At 34.0% G+C, this 19055-nt stretch overlaps 1 protein-coding gene across 2 annotated transcripts in view; it reads left to right on the top strand.

Annotated features, from left to right (window-relative positions):
* LOC109533609 (octopamine receptor Oamb) overlaps positions 1-19055 on the top strand; it is a 75640-nt gene that overhangs the window by 36409 nt on the left and 20176 nt on the right. For both annotated transcript variants that reach the window (XM_019898966.2, XM_019898965.2), the window contains exon 2: positions 3496-3895. In XM_019898966.2, the coding sequence (XP_019754525.1) occupies positions 3629-3895 (267 nt within the window). In that variant the 5' untranslated portion in view covers positions 3496-3628. The remainder of the gene's footprint in view (positions 1-3495; positions 3896-19055) is intronic.

Genomic DNA, 19055 nt, shown 5'->3' with positions numbered 1-19055 from the left:
GGCATTTAGATTGTTCTGCAATGGTTTTTTTGTCGTCTTGACCGAAACATTCAGAATTTTTAAAAATTTCTCTTTACCTTTAGTTAGTGGATTGATTTACATCTCTGTTACACATCGCAATGTTTTGAATGTATAACCGTTTGTCAATAAAGTTTCAATGTTTTAATTAATATTATTTGTACTCATCCGACTCTGCTAGTGCTTTTTCAACCCTCGTTTAGACATCCCCGATTTGTACAATTATCTGTTGATGAGGGGTCAAATTCTTTAACATTTTATTTTGGCGAAGAAACAGTTTATATTTTGCCTCCAATTAAATGACCGACAATAAACTAAATTACTGCTAATATAATTTTTGGTGTTTCCTGCTGCAATATTAGCTCAAAGTTAATTAATTACGCTGCCATTATCAAAATGAAACTTCCGTGATGCGATTAATTTTGCGAGATAGTCCAAGAGGACTATAATAGGCTTTCGAAGATATCTCGAGCAGCAATGTCTCTTTTCATTGCATGTGAATAAAATCAAGGTTGAATCTGTCCTGTAAGGGCATCAATTATAAAGCAGCGTCACTTCTTGAATCGATTTTTAAAAGTGCAAACAAGGTCGCGTGGTAAATTGTAGAGCTCAGCTTAATCTATAACGAAACTCCATTTACATATAACATGAGAACATAGCCCCAATTTTATACAGTTTTTTTGGTTTGCGCTCCAATTTTGTTTTTTTTTCTATTGTCTACAGTAAAGCCTCTTGGCTGGCTTTGCTTTATCCATAGTGTGGAAAAATCGCAATATTGCTCTGTAATAGTGCAACTGGCTTATGCATGTTGGTGCTTCAAGTCTCGACTCTCTGAAAATTAATGTTAATAATGCGCTCTAATATTTGCAGTTCACTATAAAGGCAAAAGTGCAATACGCTGCTATTATGTAAATTTGGTATTTTTGGAATATTTTGTTGTGATGTCAAATTTCGAATTTTGCCATATTACTTTGACTAGATGAATAAATCTATCTCTAAATTTAAATTTGGAATGTTTGATATGAGCAGTTGCTTTAGCGGAAACACAGAATACTTTCTTGGTTAATTTAGAGATTTAAAGAAATTACGAACATATAAAACAGAGCACCAACTTCTTACTTCTTGCAGCTATTTTCAGCAATTATCCCTAATCTAGGCGGAAGTTACATAAAATTTATTAAATAGAAAGGCAATCTGCCAACAGTTTGTAAAAGTGTTATTTAGTATGTGTGGCAATAAATACAACCAAGTTCAAATCGAAAGTATGAATCAACTCAAACAGCGCAGTTTATTTGTTGCTCATTCTACCCTGCTGCAGTTGAGATATATACTCATGTGTTCTGCAGAAGATTCTTAATGAGTCTGCTCGGGTTTATTGTTGGTGTTAAAATTAGCTAGTAAATTCCTAGATGGTTTGCAGCGGATACAATAAAATGAACTGTTCCAGTTGAAATAAAATTGTGTATAATATTGCTTAAAATTAAAAGCGTTTGGTTGGCATAATGCAATTACTACGTTGGACGATTTATTAATCAGTTAAAGTTCTATTTAAAATATTTATCAAAACATTCAAATATCGAATGGAAAATGACTTGTTTGCACAATGGAAGCCTTATGCATAAGAATGGAGAAAAATTGAATGAGCTGATTACATTGGAAACTCACTAAATTTTCGATATTTTGTCATATTTCATAAGCTTTCGATTAAAATTTGTTCAATCAAACCATTAGATAGTTCTGATGCAGGCAATTACCGGTAAGCACTCTTGCTGATGTCAAACTGCCAGCCACCAGTTCAAAATCAATTTGCCGTAATCCCGAAATAGTACAGCAACTAGCTCCCAAGCAGCTCGATACTTATGAGTCTCTAAATAAAAGTCCAATTGGAAAAAGAGTTTCTTCGATTCAGGTAGTAATCCAGATTTTATATGGGTAATATTGTGCCTTTTCCTACCTATTTTCCGAATCTAATCCCAAATACTTACAAGTTAAAATTGCTTGTAAAGGTTTGGATAAATAGTTTGGACTTTTAGCGCATGTAGGATTTTCAAAGTTCAATCTAAACAATAGTTGTAATGGAAAGGTTAACTAACATTTTTCTATTAATGCTCGTTTTGATTTTCGAGACTTTGCAATTAAACAACATTTGAGTATAGCAAAACAACGAAAGTGCTGTTTCCACGAAAAATGTATTACATATCCAGTCGAAAGCCTAAAAATGAAAAACGCAATGTACCAATTAATTTTGTATTAATATTTGCGATTGTTCAATCTTATTTTACGATGCAAATGTGAACTAGTTATTTAAATTCATGCCACAGAAAAGCGATAAAACATGAAATATAATTATTAAATGCAAACTGCACAAAATAAATGCGGTTAATGCCGATTTTAGTAAAATAGTCAACGAGCGTAAAGAAAGTTTAAACAGGCTTCATGCAAATACTGGACGTTTGATGTGTCTCATTTTATTTTTTGCGCCACATTTAGCGCTTTGGTTTTACACAAATTTACGTCGAGAAATGAAGGATTTCATGAACTGCTTTAATTGTGCGAAAAAATGCGAAATTTTAAATGTAGTGGGATTCAAATTATCTAGGAAACCACTGGCTTCTGATAATCACTTGGAAGGTTTAGTGATAATCACAGCAGGGAACTTAGAAATTATAAGTTTTATATTATGCACCATAAGTTCCACGTTTATTTGCATTAAAAAGTTTAAAAAAATATTATACGAAACTGTAATAGTTTCGATAGACTTTATACAAATAGTGGACTTTTCATGCGTCTTATTTTGTTTTTGCGTCACATTTACGGCTTGCTTCTACACAAATTTAAGGCGATAAATGGAGAATTTTATGAACTTCTTTAATCGTGCGAGAAAATGCGAAATTTTAACTGTAGTGGGATCGAAATTATCTACGAAACCTTCCACTGGCTTCGAATAATCCGCTGAGAGGTTTAGTGAAAATAGCAATTAGTTCAGAGATAATTCCATTATAAAGTCTAGGTATAATATAATACTTCATAAATTCCCTTTATATGTTTCTAAAAGTAGATATATTATATTATATATTATAAAAAGAAAATATTTTACAAAAGCGTAGAGCTCTTTTGATTAAAACTGGTTATTAACCGTTTAAAAGGGGAGAGCAATCGGAAGTCCAAACAGCTGAACAAGTACATATAAAACATGCAACGTTTCGCTTGCATGTGGGGCAAACAATATGTAATGTCAATAAACTATAAAAATTCAATAAACTTTTCCTCTTTGTATTTTCAAGCAACTGAAACTAGCAGTTTTTAATTCCACATCGTATCAACTCAATTTTCATGACGTGGAGATTTCTGGCAGAAAATCCATGCAAAACGTTTGGATGACATACTAACCAACCAGTAGACTGGGAGATATCTTAACAAAACCCATGCCAACTATTAAAGGGTAGCAAATTTCAAGAAATATTTCTTTTTTTTCAGACAAATCTAGAAAATGGGCAGGAATTTAGTGTCGCTTTCCCCAGCCGCAGTGAGTAGAACCAGAGCTTTGAAACTGGACTTGGATAAGCTCTAATCAGAAACATTATCAGTGAATAAACAATTTGCCAATGTAATGCGAAATACACTAAACGAGACCGCATGTGCGGCCTTATTGGAAAACGTAGTCTGGTTTGATGCAGCCGCCTTATTGAAACTGAGCATTCTTCTTATGATTGACATCATGGTGGTGGTTGGTAACTGCCTAGTAATCGCTGCTGTTCTCTGCTCCTCCAAGCTTCAGTTAGCTGTAACCAACATCTTTATTGCGTCTCTAGCTGTAGCTGATTTGATGGTTGGCGTTGCTGTTTTGCCATTTTCTTCAGTCTGGGAAGTTTTCAAGGTGAGGCAATTTTATTCAAACTAATGCAAGTGAATACAATTTGTGTTAAACACAAATTGCGCCTCGATAATTAAACATATATCTTTTGCAAATTTCCGAAAATGTATCAACAATAAAATAGCTCTATTTTTTTATTAAAATGTAAATCCGCTCACTGATAGCGGACGAAATGTTCGCTATTTTGACACAAAAAATTAATTCATTAGGCCATTCCTGTTGCCTTTGTCTACATCGCATTGATTTTATACCTACGTTCAGTCTGTTAATTCTATTTGCGGATATTGCTGAACGTTTTTCAATAGTAACGCTTTTGAATTTTGTTGGTTGTTGGTGCGAAACTTCATTCTCTTTTAACATTGAACGAAAGCTTGATGGAAAGTACTTTAAGTTGGGGAACTTTGATATTTCCAAGTAATAATGCACTTGGTTTCATAAGAACGTGTTCGTGTTTCAAAGTTGCTAGCAGATTTCAGTTTACAACTTAGCCGTAACAAGTGCAATGAGAAATGAAAAACTGATGCAAATACCAGTATGGCAGTATAGAGCGAAAAATGCCCACTTTTGAATTTAAATGCTTGTTAGCTGACACAAAGCTCTGAGCGTGAAGCTTTTTGAAACTGGCTTCAGTTTTGTAGCATTTTGTCATAAACAAGTAATACTGGAAAATGATAAGCCGCTTTACCTGTGCGTGTTCCTGAAATTGTACATTGTTATTTTGGACCAAATCCAACGCATATCATGGTAAATTTTGTCAATGAGCCCAATTTCCATCTACAGCCAATTATGTGATAATGTCAAAGTTGAGTCAAAGTTCACAAGAACCTAAATATTTTCATTAACAAAAAGTGGCATGTGGTAGTAATTAGTAGGCACGATAATAAATCATTTCTAAATTGTTTATATTAGGTATAGACAGCGAAACCACATTAAACAAATATGTTGGCTGATGAAAATTTTAATTCTTAGCTCACTGTCCAATTAGCTAAAATATTATAACCAAAGCCCAGTAGGTTCAGCTAATTAATTTAATGGATAAATTCTCAAGAACTGCTACTCTAACAAATAACGCCCGCATATTTTTATGGCAGTTGCATGACAATAAATTCGTAAAACTAGATCAAGAAATCCGGAGAATTTCATGTAAATTGTTTAGCCGATACAATCACAGAGTACATTGCCTTTCCATGTAAATTGATTATCCACTTCACCATAAATAACAAAGCTGGCTAAAGAGGTTTTCAGCTTATTAAAGAGCCAACCATTACACTGTGCGAAATATACCTATAGGTAATGTTTGAGAAAATTTTACTTTCCGTGTCCAATTTAAATAAATTTGCTCAAACGAGGAGTCGCATGACAGCAAATAAGTAGGATTAGGCACTAAGTTGATAAAATGGCCTTTTATCTCTCTGAAACTGCTTTAAATATGGATTTTTCGAAAAGCAACGACAGTGGATTAAGATGAGCTTGATAGCGTGCTGATCGAGTACATCAATTTAAAGTTTTATTAAGGAAACACAACTTTCTCGATTACGAGCAGAAAAAGTGTGTCCACGAAGCGAAAGAAGATGAACAAATAATCGTATATGATAATGCACTATTTAATCGGCGAGTGCAAAGATATCGAAAAATTTGAAGACAGAACCAAATAAACGCTGACAATAGGGAAAACAGAGGAACGTCGACAATTGCAACTTAAAGACGTTGAAGCAGTGAGCGAGCATGTAATAAAAAATATTGTGTAGTCGATCAACGTTCATCATAAATCCCCCAAACAATACTTGAAACAAACAAAAAATGTCCTAGATATAGGACTAACAATTTGATGAAAAAGAAACGAAGATTAATAGAAAACATCTGCAGCTGAAAAAGGAGTCAAGACAACTGGATAAACCTACAGCAAACGTTGTTAGGACCGAAAGGGAATGAAAACGTGAGGGGGCAGCGGCATAAACTACGTAAAGACAAAGCAGGTCAACTGGAAAATCAAAGACAACACACGCAATTTAGTAGAGATATTGAAGATTTTCTAAGACGTTTACACCAAACCCTATTAAAACCAGAGTCAAGCAGAAATAGCTGAAAATATGATAGAGGAGTGGGCCTAAAGTCGTTGCCAGTAGTGAACTGAAAAGTCAGTTGATACACTTATATAAATCATTTCCTTAAATCATTCCCGTGAGGCTTACTATTGAATAATTCCTCACCGGTATCAACTAAGTGAACAAGGTTTAGTAGCGGGATATTGAACAAGAAACCGTCTGCAGCCCATAAAATAATAATTCCGAAGCAGGTATAGAAAACAACAAGCCCTTAGAACTAAAATGTTGATGATAATGAACTTAGAGCTAAAATGGACCATCGCCAAATCGTCATAATGCTGCTAAACGTTAGACCTGTGAACTAAGCAAAAAACCCGACTAAGTTACGAAACTTTTGGAATATACCTATTTTTCTCAAACAAAAAGCCTTCGACCTGCATCTCCAGTAGGTAAAACTAACGTCAAAACAGAAAACTAACAGTTAAAAAATGGAAAAGAAGAGCTACATAGAAGAACAAAAGTTACGGATGCAATAGAAAGAGTGACTTGAAAAGAAACTGGGCTATGGTAATTAATAGTCAATGGACAAAGATAATATTACAATGGCTTTCCAACGACGAAACACACATATTAAGGAATTCTAACGAAAATATCTTCAAGCAGAAATGAGCCATAATGCCGTCAAGCCAAGATGTCCAGGGCTGAAGAAAATGGCTTAAGAGTCACGAAAGGTCCCGCAATTGATGGGATAATCTGCATAATGATTATGATTATTCAGTTTCACTCGGGAACCGATTTCAAATTTTACCCAATCAGTGTTTTATTGCTCAAACAATAAAAATTACTATTTACAATTTACAGCAACAATTTAATTCATGAGTCAAGTCCATCCACTGGAAAACGTTTCACTCCGTGCATTCTTCAAATGCTTCAAAGACAAAGGTTCATTTAATCACATTTTTCATTTTAGTATAAATTGCACCGAATTTGCAGCCTGGTTTATTTCATTAAATTAAGTTCTCTATAAAAAAAACGCCTCGTTATTTAATTTAATGCTTTTACCATGAATGAGTTTCGCAAAGCTGCAATTTGGAGAAAAATTAAGCTAATTTCTAATTTAAATTTCGTGCATTATCATACTAACATTGATTTTGTCTTAGTAGGAAGCCACGAAAATCTGCAAGTTTTAAATCATTAATACTGTATTAATGCCCCACAACTAACCAACTACAGGCTTATTTCCGTACTTCAGTTAATTCCATTGTAAATATATAACAAGATTCTGTATGGACTTTTCCATTCGATTTGACCCCTTAACCCATCATTATTTTGGTAAACGTTCATGTGGTTACTGTGAAAGGATAATAGAATTATTAACTTCGAAATAGCTGTGCCGTTTTTGCGTTTTTAGGCACAGTCACTTTCTTGCCGGAAGTTTTCCTGAAATATTAAACATAGCTCAAATTGCTACATGCACTTAGTGAATGAACACCCGGCTAAGCTGCACAGTAGCGCTATGTTTCCACCGGAACAGTTGGTCTAATGCAGTTAAAAATTATGGCAGACATTAACTTTAGTAATAGTTTCAAACTTTCGTCCACATACTTTTGACGAAATGTTTGGCTTCCAACCGAATCCAAAACCCATTTGAATAAATTATTGTGAAATGAACCAAATATGAACTGAGTAACCGCAAAAGCAATTCAAATTATCAGGTCACCAAGAATAGGAAATTTTTATTGCTGCCCGCAAATCATTCAACTTAACCCACTTTACAATCATGTTTAATGGCACGATTTATCCAGTTATTTTCGTATAAATTTGCTGATAATTAGATTCACTCCTAAGTGCTATCGATCGGCCCTTCCTTGTCATTTAGAGGAACATAATTTCAGGTTCCCCAAAAGGATCTATTCAAATAAAATTCTTTAACGGTAAGCGCGTCTACTTATCGAGACTTACCTCGAATTGCGCTATCGGCCTAGTTTCTGTGCCAATTGATAATAGAAACCAGGACTTCGTTTATATTTTACCCAGCTTTAATTCAGTAGCCAGTTTCAAAGTTTACTCAAACTTCAAATTATCTGGAAACCCGGCTGAAACTTGTCTATCTTAATTTCGGACTATTCAGTTAGAAATGGGAGAACACGGACCGGGTCCAAAGCGATCTTTAGGGACAAGTTTTGTTTTTTCTATCAGTGTTTTTCCATAGTTGTGTTTTGAAAGGATTTAACTTGAAAGCTGTGAAACTCCAACGAAAGCAAAGAAAAATTAGCTTTTATCTAAATTAATATGTTTTTCACAATTTATCTGGATATGATACACACATATTTTTACTGCATGTTGCTTCCTCAAAATTGCCACATGAAGAATAGCTTATTTAGATAATTCCGCCACACATTAATCATTGGGGAAAAATATCAAGCCATCTGTTTTATGTAGTTTTCCACCCTGGCGAATATAACGAGACTAGGATTTTCCGCATTTCTTTATAAGCGAGGCGAATCTCACAGGTGCCAGACGGGAAAGATAAATAACGCTAATATGATAAACAGTTCTGCATTTTCATTCAATTTTCTGCTATCACTTTAAGCTAAAGTGATTCCAAGAAGCACTCGAAGCGTGTATAATTCTTAATGAATGTCATCCAGCTTGCAAGAGTAATTGCATTAATATTGCTGCCGTGTTGAACATTTTTGTTTGCTCAGTCTGTTGAATATCTTAATTGTGTTAAGATGCGGGAGCAGACATGATAATTTCTTTAAATTATTTTTTCCAAGCCAGTACTCGAGGAACTACTAAGTAGAAGTAAGTTGTAAGAAATATTCAAAGTTAGTATGGATTAGTGACTAAATATTTTGTTGAGTTGCCTAGGAAGATTAAAGTAGCTTTAGTATGCGGATTTGAGAAGTTAAAATTAATCATTTAGGTGCTAGGACTTTAACCTAGACTGGTTAAATCAAGTATTAAATAAATAGGTTTCGATTTAGGTGTTTTGCAGGACCGCAGTGTTTTCCATAATAAACTACCTATGTTGATAATAGCATAACTTTCATATGAGATATTTGAAGTCAGTTAAATTTTGTTCACCCTCATAGATTATGCAAATCAGTTCAGGAAAAAGTGTTTGCGTATAAATCTTTTGAAAACGTTACTCAAAAGGAGCTGTACACCGTCGCCACTTTAGAAACAATATTACGAGTTATGCTCCAAACCGTTAAACTGTTGACTTTGGGGAAATTTTGAAAAAACTTGATAGACTGAGGACAATCCATAATCTTCTCTCCCAAATTATTGAGCTGTACAGAATTGTGTTTATAAGAAATCCCACAAGATATGCTAACAGACAGTTCTTCTGGGAGAAGGGAGTTTGCATCGAATTCTTAAAATGTTATCCCTACAAACACTAAATGGCGCAAATCTAGGTTAAGACAAAAATGCACTATTTTCTAACGATTGACGAGCTAATTTTTCCTGGAACGGCGCAATAATAATCAGAATTGTAGGTGCTGGTTAAACCAAGCTCTTCAAGAAATCATATCACACTATACGAATTTTAAAACATTTGTGGCTTTAGATTCACTTCACTCACCACAATATCGCTCAAAAATGTTAATTGTTTTGAATTTGAGGCTTGTTGTTCAAAGGGCGACTTACGTTCCTCAATTTATTGAGCAAAAAGTTTATACTTAAAAAAAAAAAAAATTAGCCCCTTATGAAATTCTGACTAAAAAAATGTACCTACGTTATTTAGCTTAATTGGTTCATGCGGACGTAAACAGCTTTCTACTATTCATATTCAAGATGTTTCAGTCCAAGAGAACCGTCCATAAGAACGAGTCCATAAGAACCAATGATTCCTTAAAAGCCGCCTAAAAACAACATGAGGTCGAATTCGCGATTTTTTCAGATACAAATTTGATACTATTGGACAAAATCGACCTCCACCTCTTATATAGTTTTGAGTCTGAAACATAAATTTCTCACGCGAGTTTTTTGAGTTCAATGGATCGTTGCGGAGCTAAGAAGCTTTTCAATATGGATATTCAAGTTTTTGGAGGCTTTACGAAAGATGGAATTGTCGGTTTCAAATCCAAGTCCATCAAAAACCGCTTAAAATTATCAAATCATGTCAATTATTTGGAATTTGAGGCTTCTAGCATGTTTTTTAGTAATCACTCTGCATTCTTCGATGCCTGGAGATACCAATGAAGTGAAATTTGCGGATGTGTGAGCGATTTGATATTTTTGGACAAAATCGACCTCTACCCAAAATTTTGAATAAAAAATAAAAACTTCACATGCGTGTTTTTTAATTCACTGAATTGCTTTTGGTATAAGCGGTTCCTCATTACGCATATTGAAAGCGTTTGATGTGATAATAAAGAAGATTCCGTCGATTAAGAATTAAAGTCCCTCCAAAACCGCCATAACGAACTAAAAATGTTAATTAGGTCGAATATGAAGCTTTCAGCATGGTTTTCAATGAACACCTTATATTCCTCTCTTCATTGAGATGAAAATGATGTAGAATTTATAGCATTTTGAGAGATTTAAATATAAAAAAATCGGCTGCCTGTGAAATTTTGAGTCAAAAATGAAAATTTCACTGGTGAGTTGTTTTTAGCTTAATTCCTCTTGCTGCTTAATAATAAGATTATCCTTAATATACATATGCAAGATGTGTGCGTTTCTAATAACGATGATGTGGTTGGTTAAGAATCAAAGTGGCTCAAAAATCGCTTAAACTAAACCAAAAAAATCAATTATTTCCAACTTAAAACTGCTAGTGTATTTTGAAATGAGTGCCTTGCGCTCCCCACTTAAGTGTGATGAAAACAATGTAAAAAAATGTGATCAGAAATAAAATTGGTCACGAAATGGGTCCAATCATTTGATGTCCAAAACTAAATAGCGAATTGAAGCTCATTACATCTATTTAATACACTTGAGAAGTGCAATTTTTTAAAGGTAGCAAAAGAAGCTCCCAATCAGAAAATTGTAATTAAGTGCATTCAAGCGGCTACTTTACTAAGCTGTAACAAATTTTCCAGAACTAGGTAGGTTGTTACCGAATACCCTGTAGGCGAAAATATCCGGCTAAGTTGAGACAGGTCAAGTCTTCTAGAACTCATTTTAATAGGTTTCCAAATGTACGCAGATCAATCATCTCCAAGTGATAAATGACAAATATTATCATGTTATAAAAGAGCGTAATCCGGGGAAATATTTATTGCCGTGCAGGATAGAAGATAAATATTAATCTGGGCCCCGTATGGTGCCGGGAAATTTATTAGGCTCGTAATTAAGTTTTGTGTTATGGCCCAAAAATATCCTTGTCCGTAATGGGAAAATTCAGCAAATCGACAATGCCAGAAATCAACCACAAGCTGCGACTTCATTAACAGTAAATAAGTCTGGGTTGATTTGATCTCTATATTTACCAATATATTTTTTGGTTACGAGTTTCCACTCGTATTCTTGCAAAAACTTCTAAACCCATTAACTGATATGTACTCATTAGCAATGTAAGGTCTTTCATATGTATTCAGGCTATTCACGTTTATGAACGTGTGCAATCACTTTGCATTTGTCTGGTCTGAAAAGCTTTCAATAAATCGCGATGAATCTTTGAAATCCTTTTACACTCGGCTTTAAAAGTGATTGAAATGTTACTTTGAACGAAACGTCGAGGTTTTGCAGTTTAGTTTATTCATGAACCACAAAAGTGTATCAGCGTTAAAAATATGCTTTTATGGAAAATCGCTTTAGAAACGCTCTGACATACATGACAGTTATAATGCAAAGGCTTTTTGCCATTCATATAAAGCAGTTTTTTTTTATAAAACGCTTTTGAAAATTTCAAAAAATCCATGAATTAAATATTTTTTTTTGTGTAGAAGACCAGGCTTGTTGAGATTTACGTCTGGAGTCTCGTCATTGAAATACATCACGTAATCCAGAAAAAAATTCGTGATGGTTTGAAATAAACGTAACCCAAACATTCGTGCGTATTTTTCTCGCTTGAAGGCTCGGGTGCTTGTTTTGATCAATAATGTATATTCCTTCACGGCGAGAAAAGCGACAGTGGCGTGAGAATTTATTCATATATCCAACACATAATAGAAATATTCTCCTCAAAAAAAATTGCCGAAATTTTTGCTGTTTAGGCTGGCAGCGATGTGCAGTCAATAAATAAAATAACATTTCTTAACATTAATTAACAAGGAATCATTTATTAATGGAGCTCGACTTGGATCGATTAGCGATATTCAGGTAAATATAGACTTACTAACACGTACGTTTCGATTCGTTTTATATTGGTCTTAAAATACATTTATGAATGGAACTTGGAAGTAGGGTGTACGTTTAATTATGCACATTGCTGCGACCTTTAGATTTAAAGACCAGATAACCGCAGTATAAACGGCAAAAATAGTTTTATGTTATTTATAATTGCTTGGCTTTTTCCTGGCATTTATTTATCACTCCGTTTATACGTTGCTTGATTATATACGTGTCGGCTTATTTGTCAACAATCTTGAGAAAGTATTTTTACTTTGAACTTTAGTCAAAGTATTTTTGGTGTAGAAATTGTTTTTTTATGGTTTACAACAGAATAATAAATTATTTTCGGCCGATTGCCTTTTCTGTATAATTAATAGAGAACCAGAGCGTAAAGTGACTAATCCAGTTAGGTAAGTTGGGATAAAAAATCTCCGAAAGGTGCGGAAAATGGAGATGAAATGAATTACTTCCCACTTCCATAGAATAAAATTTTCCCCATACAACCGAATAATAGGCCGTTTTCTAAATATGCTGTTTTTAGGCAATTTAAGATTTGAAAGTTAAACAAACTAGAATGTAATAAAAATTGCAAAATAAAAATGACAAGCAAATTTGAACAAAAAAATCCACAAATAACCAAAATATCTTGTAATGTATTTCTATGGAGTTTACCAAGTGGACTGATAGACAATACTCTGCGTACTCTGGATTCATAGAATTCCAAAATATTGCCAAAAACTAACCAAAAGCGTTCCAAAATTGAAAAATTTGGCGGAACGAGAATGAAGTATCTACTTTCCAATCGAGTGGGAAACAAATTTTTAGACAGTTAAGTAAAAAAAGATTATTCAAATGAACCGAGTAAGCTGAAAAATGGAACAACAGAATTTCAAAAATTGCTTAAACTCTGCCAAATGTACTTCGAAACGGCCAGTTTTGGACTTAGGAGAATGACACTTCTTCTATTTAGGCGAGTAATTGCAAACATTCCGAATGTTCTAGCTTCTGAGAAAATAAAACTGCCAATAGAGAGTATAGCACCGTTGACCATCAGAAGTTTTAAAATCTGCCAAAAAGTAGGCAAAAACGCTACTGAATCCCCAATGTCCATCCCCAAAAGGGTAAAAAGCGCTCTATATAGTCAACGTAGCAGGTATGCTATATATTCATATTTTAGTTTTCTGGCAGCCCAATTAAAAATGGGGTGTTGAGAGTGAAAATATTTAAATCCAAAATCGGCCAAAATTTGAAAAGTTCAAGCATAAATTTTTTTTTTGGTGATTTTCTAATGACCTTTTATGCACTAACCAAAACGCATGTAATAAAGCAACTAATCAGAAGGTTTCGTGTCAATTAACAAAACATACAGGAATATCGAACCTAGAAACAGTCAGGAAGTAAGCGATTATATTTCGACCACCAAACTCGATTTTTTCCAACAATTTTTAATCAATTTTTAGATAAATCACTTGAATTGATTGCGGATAAAATATTTTACTCATTTCCAACTCTTGTTGACTAATTTTCATAACATATTTAGAGTGGAAGCCGGTAAACAGCACATGGACTTCGGTCGTAAACAACGTTTTTATTAGCTATCGAAGTTCGTGTAAAAAATCAAATAACAGCTACAATTGAAATGTTCTAGTTGGAGTTAAAACAAGCACTGAAATATTTTTTTAAAGCTTAACAGATGATGGATAATGAAATAAAGGTTTCAAAATCACCTGCTAATTTTAGAATACTGGATGCTAACAAATTAAATTAAAATGTGAAATGTTTGTGTATCTATCACGAAAGATGTAAAATAATTATTTTCAACAAATAAATAACGACATTTTCAATGTCTAAATTTAAAATCCCGTTGTCTTTAAAACACCTCATAAACCATTGCGGATCCTTAACAATGCCCCTGATTTCCGCATTGTTTCTTGTGCAATTGTATGATAATTAAAACAGCGAACTCTAGATTTATTCTATGCGACTCTAGAATTACTATTCGGTTTTGTGCTTCACAATAACGATCGTTTTCTGAAATGGCTTCATCACATTTTTATTCTAAAAAGCGTCAGCAAAACGTATAAATACAAATGTTCGCATTGGGCTTCCTCGTTGGTCTTTGTTTGAGTGGTATTAATAGGTGTGTGTACATTTCAAAAGCTCGATCAAGCCTCCATATTACATCCATCAATTGACGACCGATCTTAAGTGTTTAGCGAGCAATTATAGCCTTGCTTGATTTATTACACGTTTCACTATTAATTTCCCATATAGTACATTATCACTACTCGAGTAATAAGCAACACTTGAATTTCTTTTAGAATTTCCGCTCGAGCAACGCATCCAAGCTTTCATTTATCAAGCTTTTTCTCTCAAAAGCTTTAAACATAAAGCATCAGGCTTTTAGGAATTTCCTCAAGCTCGTACACACCAGAGCCTAAAGCGAATAAAACGAGGATTTATTCATAACCGCTTCTTTCTCGGGCGTTTTCTGTAATATCGAATACAAAATGTAAATTGATGCATGACGAGGTATTTAAACTCTCGGTAATATTGAAGTGCAACTTTTGTTGAGCTGATAGAATCAGTAAATAACATCCACGGCTATGGAGTTGCTTACAGTGTAATCCTGGCAAATTACTTCCTGTTCCTTGATCTTTTGTTGTCCAATTTTTGCAGCTTAGCTTTGTGCAAAATTGTTTAAACTAATGGTTTTGCCAGCACGAAACTCACGTAACTTCAAACAGTGCCTAATAATCAAAACTTTGTTCGGGTAATGCAAATTTCCTGGATACGTTCGTTGTAATTGTTAATTGTGCAGCTACAATTCTCTATAACACTGCCGATTGTATGGAAAGGAACAACCACAAAGCGATTTCCGTAATTGTCTGTGGTTTAATAGAACTCATTGAAACAGCACTAACGTAAGCTGAGTCTTGAGTCTGTACTTTAATAAACTTGTTTCAAGCTGCCCTTAAAATTTGCAGAATCCACATGCAGATATGTGGAATGTCAGATTAAAGCCATCTCACTATATGCAATTGCCTGTTATTTTACTCATTGTAACAGTTAAGGCAAAAGGCAGCAAACTGAAACAGTAGGGTTTCTTTTGTCTAAGAAGGTCAGAATAATCGGCATAAACTTTGAGTAAATTTGATGTTAGAGGAAAATTACCCAATTAAATAAAATACGACGAAAATAAGCAGTAGGAAGAAACTGATAGGCATCTGGTCTGGCACGGTGGAAGCTTGAATCTCCTCCAAAGCAAGGAGCGGGTTAGAATGGAAAGAATGATTTGAAAAGTATGCAAAATGGGGGTAAATCAGTTTTTTATATTGGATAAGAGTCATGAAGGCCAGAAACGGTATAAAAATTGGTAGCCGTGGAAGAAAATCCGATAGTCCAAGCTGCCATTGGGGGTTTAGAATCAGAATTTTTTGGTCGCCATCTAAGCAAGATCATTGCAAAAGTTGTGAACAGTAGAATAAGAAGCTAAATAAGTCGGTAGGAAGCAGCGTTTTTGGGAAGTTCTTCTGGTTTAGGAATTATGAATTTAATGCCTTTAAGACTATTTTTTCTGAAGTATGGTTGTAGTCATCAAAATATAAATGTAAATGAAAACATTAACTCAAATTTGAAATGTAAACTGGGATATAAAACACTAACTTGAGTACCAGTAGTATTTGAAGTGAAATGTACAACACGTTATAAATCCGGTGATTTTTTAAATAAAATTTTTAACCTGATTCCAATGGTTAACAGTTCGACTTTCAGCAATAAATTCCATTTAAATCTCGCATAAATGCGCACAATGACAATGACAACAACTGTTTTATATTTCTATATTTCCAATTGATCCTCAGTAGAACTAAGCTGTTCAATATTCAACCCGTATGTCAATTAACAAGGGCAAATATAGCTAATTGCATATTACATTAAATTGCTTAGCCGAGCCAGTAAATACGTTAGCTCGAAATGAACACCGATTTTCACAATAACGAGGCACACAGCCGAAGCACCGAATTGAAATTGAATTTTATTATTCTGTATTTGCATGAATGGACATGAAGCTTCATTGTTTACAGGACTTGATAGTAGATTCACCGCCGACGTTTTATTTTTACCGATTAAGGAAAATCCATAAAGCAAGGAAATATGTTCTTGGGTTCATATGTTTTGTCCACAATGATTGTCAATCATTTGGAAATTATGGGCGTGTTATCAATATAAATATTATATTAGATATTTTTGTTAAAAGCATTTTTAGCATTAACAGTAGAAATAGTCGTTTAATGTAACCACTTACTTATAAAAGGAATACTAGAATAAATAGCACAGGTTATTTCCGAGTAAATTTGAAAGCACGTGTAGGAGAGTGTAATATTTAGTGGGAAAACTACCAAGTAAGGCAACATGATTTATGTATTTAACCATAAAATTGCCGTTCAAATTTGGTATTCTGTTCACTACAAAAAAACCGAATTTACAAATTTTGGCTGCAATATCAAAGTGCAATCCAAAATTGCTTTTGCAGTTTAATCCTACAGAATCAACACTCATCTCATTTTGCCGGCTGAAATTAAGCCAGTTATTAATTAATATTTTTAGTTACCGGATTCAATGTTCCCCATTATCACAGGGAACCTACCGCAGCATAAACCGCTTTTTTACAATAAACCCTACACAAAAGCGCGAATTAGCTTATGCACTTGTCGTCTGCCAACAAAATTGTCGCATTACAATACATTTTTCAAACACAACACATGGAATTTTTTAATGCACTTTAAACGGGGAGAGGCTTTTCCAACAGATGTGACTCATGGAATATTGTAAAGGGTTAAAGAACCATATTGTTTCAAAGCGCTATGTAATCGTGGCTCTTTATACTTATAAACATTGCAAAATATATTTCGCCGTAAAACCAGCCATAAAAAGATTATTTTAAATTGGCGTCTTGCTTAACTTGGACAACACTGGAAAAATGTTTGAAGTTCATTTCTCGAAGATTTTAGTTCCAGAAGACGCAGTTTGTTAGTCATTTTCTTATGCTCCTCAAAGGTCACCTCCCTTGAGGAGATTCTGAATATGTTTCACCTGCTATATAAGAAATCGAAGCAATTTGGTCGCTTTTCGATCGAGAAATGAAAAGCAAACTGAAGTTGCTTAAGAAGATGAAAGTGTCCACAACCGAACTGCAGAATTGGAATTTTTTAACAGAAAAAAACCACCTTATTATTTCCAGTATTGTTGGAAATTTTCAAAAGCTTGAATTTTGAATGGTATAGAGCAAATCAGTCTGCAGCCAGCCTTCAAAGTTCAAAGAAACATTTCAAGCGAATGAAGTGTTTGAAAGTCGTAAACCCTAAAACATATCAAAACTTTTATTTGACCGTTGACATCCTCTAAGCTGCTAGTAAATAATCCATTTTATTCCATAGAAGATATACGAGTTGACATGGACGATAAAATTTTGCATTTATGGCTCGTATAAAATGGTGCAAAGAATGGGGATGACAACCTGGAATTAGAGCTATGCGTTAAAAAGTTATTTAGCAGGTCTGGTGCACCCAGGAGGGTTTTCTCTAAGCTGCGCGTTCATTAGAATAATTGCTGATTTCGCATTAACCGACTGCTGTAATGCTGCATATATACAATATTAAATCTTCTTCATCCAAGCTAAGAGTTTCAGATCTCCTCCTATTCATTTAATAATGAAGTCATTTCTCAGCCGAAGCCAGAGCCGTGTATTAATTATTGCTTTAACAGAGTGGCTATGTTAATTCATTATATGCATAAAGATAAGACTTGTGAACTATAAAATTTTTCTGGAAGTTTATCACACAATTTGACACAATCAGGGACAACATTAGATACCACTGAAATAGTTTTTCTTTGTTTTAAACCGCACAATCTTCAAAGATTCCAACAATTTTTACACCAAACGCCTTCCCTTATTTCGAGACAGAGTAATAAATAACGGCAAAGGTTCAGCATGATAAAGGAAGGAAAATAAGATAATGCTTGCTTTTTAGTTCTACTTGAATGAGTAATTAAATTGATGATGGAATACTGAGAAGTTCATTGTCGCTTTAAACTTGATTAATGTCCGTGGGAAGTGTAGCTTCATTAACGTAAAATGATGCATTTAATTACAATACAAATAAAACCTTGTTTTCGCTATTATACGTTTCCATGTAAAACGAGAAACGTTATGCCCTATCTATTGGTGTTCCATAAATGATGGCAGGTTAGTAATTGCAGCATATTGAAACAGACAACAGGTAATTACCAGGGGTTAATGTACTGGAGACATGTATTCCTACACACACAATTCTAGACATATTCAATTTTCTTTACAAACAGCCATAAGCTAATTGAATAGGAGCTTAAAACCGGACGTTTATGCTCAATAAATTTTTCAACCAGTTCAAGCAATTTCATTTAAACCTTCTTAATAGAATTTCTAATTAAACTCGGATAAACCCTTAAGCAACCACTTCATTTGAAAATAACTGCTATCAGAATATAGCAGGCATAAATTAAGCGCACTGGCTTATTAAACCTTTGGTCAGTTAATTTTAATTATATCTGAAAACCGTTTGTTTGTACTGACGCAAAAATATATACAGCATCTGCATTATTTAATCCTCTATCTGTCTTCGGGCTTTAGGCCGGCCTAAACTTTCTTCAGCCAGCGATTTGTCACGGAGGATTTACGTAGGATTTAGTTGCGAGTAAAAGTTGCTCAACGATGGTAAATTTCACGTTTATTTTATTCTGCTCTTGGATTCATCTATTATATTAATTCGGACCAGAGAATTAAAAATAAG

Source organism: Dendroctonus ponderosae, unplaced genomic scaffold (assembly GCF_020466585.1).
Source record: "Dendroctonus ponderosae isolate FM_Combo_2020 unplaced genomic scaffold, Dpon_F_20191213v2 Dpon_F_20191213_5, whole genome shotgun sequence".
Taxonomy (NCBI): domain Eukaryota; kingdom Metazoa; phylum Arthropoda; class Insecta; order Coleoptera; family Curculionidae; genus Dendroctonus; species Dendroctonus ponderosae.
This window is presented reverse-complemented; position numbering and strand designations above follow the sequence as displayed.